Source organism: Aphis gossypii, unplaced genomic scaffold (genome assembly GCF_020184175.1).
Source record: "Aphis gossypii isolate Hap1 unplaced genomic scaffold, ASM2018417v2 Contig00791, whole genome shotgun sequence".
Classification (NCBI taxonomy): domain Eukaryota; kingdom Metazoa; phylum Arthropoda; class Insecta; order Hemiptera; family Aphididae; genus Aphis; species Aphis gossypii.
This window is the reverse complement of record NW_026083284.1, coordinates 19556-22159: the sequence shown is the minus strand read 5'-3', so window position 1 is coordinate 22159 and position 2604 is coordinate 19556. Positions and strand designations below refer to the sequence as shown.

Genomic DNA, 2604 nt, shown 5'->3' with positions numbered 1-2604 from the left:
GATCCACCAGAGTTAGAGCAAGCACTTCACGTCACCCAGTTTAATATTTTATGTCTCCTGGACTTAGAATATTTTTCACAAGTTTAATTAATTAATTAATGGACTTAGAATAATTTAAATAAAAACACTTAGAATAATTTCGAGTAGAAGTACTCTAGCTACTTTTAAAAATGTAGCGTCCCTAAAATCAAAAAATTGACAAGCCCCCGCCTCCTTTCTACGCCACTGAATACAACGACAAATTTTTATATGTAGTGTATAAAATTATTATTATTATTTCTATAATTATTAATTATACATCTTCATTTAAAAGATTCCATAGTTGAGAATAATTATCACAATTTTTTAGTTGTCTTTTTGGACAGCACAACTCATTCGCATATCTTCTTCCATTGAGGATCCATGACTTTACATAGTTGGCTGGATTAAAAGCTATTACTGGAGGACCAACACATTGTATGAAGAGGAGTGAAGATATGTGTTGTGTAGTTAGTTTATTTCTTTCAAATGTAACAGTGTTATTCATAGCACTGAATGTCCTTTCACACTCAGATGATGAAATTGCAATTGTTTTGATGGCCACTAATAATGGGTTTAAAGGTGATATTGATGATATAACTCTAGTGTCTTTATATTCTCGAAAACCTTGTACAGTAGATCTTTCATCGACTTGAAATGTAGCTGTCAGTCTTCTAATATTTTTATCTCCAAATTGAATATCACAATTATCGGGCCAAGATTTAGGTTCAAGAACTTCCATGTCTTTGAGGAGATCTTCGTATTTGTTTTTGAAAGTATTGCCGGAACTTGCGGTATTTGACGCCTGAAATGTGAAAAGTCTAGAGTGCATATTATTTGAAAGACTTCTAAAAAACTGCCCAGAGTTTATTTTTGGTATCTTAGCATAATTTATCAATGGAACATCTTTAAAAATTAAATTTACACAAGCGTGACTAGCTTCTTCAGATCTTGGTCCAGGTTGATTGGCCATTGAATTAAGTACGCGAATTGTACGCTCAATGCAAGTATTGGCATTCCAAAGTGAAATACTTCTATTTTGAAGCTGCAAAGATAATGTAGCCAATTCAGATAATCCATCATGCATAACATCTATGTACATAATGGAAACAGTAATTAAAATTGTTGTATAATATTATTATTATTTTGATTGTTATGTACCTAAGTTATGAACAAACTCAACTGAACCCAACATTCTTTTCAATCCAATATACTTGACCTTTTCTTTTGAGTCTCTATGGCAGTCAAATGATGCTTTTAAAAAATGTTGATATAGTGCAGAGTAATTGTTCCAAACAGCTTTTAACCTTTGTTCACTTGAAGCAACCCACCTGATCGTAAATATTTTTCCAATTACCAACAGTTTTTCTTCTAATGATTCAGCACAAACTTAACTCATTCATATTTTTAGGGGATTGGTGGTATAATGCATACAGTTTTTCTATAAAAAGTTGAAAATGATTTATTCCTTGCACTTCTTTAAGGGTGTCGGACACCGCCAATTCCAATCTATGATTGCAACAATGCCAAACAATAATATTAGTCTACAAACTTTGTAATTTAATACCAACTCCTGATATCCTCCCCAACATATTCGACGCACCATCACTAACAAATGCCACCAGGTTGTGTTTTAAATAATCATGGTTAAGCCATATTTCGATAAATTATTTATTATATTAGTGTATATAATTTCAGCAGTTGTATTTTTTAATTCTACAATATCGAAAAAAAATGTAATTACTTCTTCATCACTAGCTATTGCTGCCCTCAGACAAATTACTAGCATTGTTTTATGGCTTAAGGTAATAGACTCATCTACAATTATACAGAGTTTTCTTTTGTTTAAAACGATCTCATTACACAACTTTTTTCTCATTTTTAAGCTTATATGATCAATTATATTACCACAGGTTTTGTTTTTTTGAAGGATACGGCCCATATGTAGTCCATTAATTTGATGTAAAGCTTAGGCATATCTGTAAAAGGTCTCTGGTTCTTCGCTATAAAATATGCAATTCTGAAAATGTTTTTGGTATTGTCTTCATCAAATCAAATCAATTTATAAAACGCACAATCAACGGCCGTTCTGGGACCCAGTGTATTTATTGCAATGTTTTTTATAATTTTATTAACGCAACCAAAATGGAGTTTCATATATCTAAGTGCATCAAGTGTCCAGCTAATATTAGAACCAAATATTTGAGAAAGCATATAATGAAAAAGAAGCTAAGTAGTTCAAAGTCTAAAAATTTAATAAATGATGATGGAAATGAAGGTTGGTATTCACTATTTTCATTTTATGCAATGTAATATTTTTTTAAATTATATTTTAAAATATTTTAATAATTTCCATTTCAGACTTGGTAAGTAGTGATCTTAATCAAAATCTAGAATCAACTTCTACAGCTAGTTCAGTAGGAAGAGTTCAAAAATATGTATTGGATCTAGATGATACTGATGATAATAACAGTGTATTTGGTTTAGCTAGAACGATAAATGATTCTGGAAGATCAACTGTACTTTCACAATGTTCATCAGCCATTATCAAGTCCCAAAAATTTGAGCATTATTTTGACTCAATGA

At 30.9% G+C, this 2604-nt stretch overlaps 1 protein-coding gene across 1 annotated transcript; it reads right to left on the bottom strand.

Annotated features, from left to right (window-relative positions):
* Positions 1-281: 281 nt before the first annotated feature.
* Positions 282-1399, bottom strand: LOC126555306 (E3 SUMO-protein ligase KIAA1586-like). The gene is made up of 2 exons (XM_050210251.1): positions 1180-1399; positions 282-1110 (listed from the first exon to the last, which is right to left on the bottom strand). Exons 1-2 carry the CDS (start codon positions 1211-1213, stop codon positions 293-295), a joined length of 852 nt encoding a protein of 283 aa, XP_050066208.1. The 5' UTR covers positions 1214-1399; the 3' UTR covers positions 282-292.
* Between the last annotated feature and the right edge of the window lie 1205 nt (positions 1400-2604).

Coding starts and splice junctions, on each gene's coding strand:
- LOC126555306 (XM_050210251.1), bottom strand. CDS start 1,213: ATGTTGGGTTCAGTTGAGTTTGTTCATAACTTAG. Junction 1,111..1,179: donor TGAGTTTGTTCATAACTTAG/GTACATAACAAT, acceptor TTATGTACATAG/ATGTTATGCATGATGGATTA.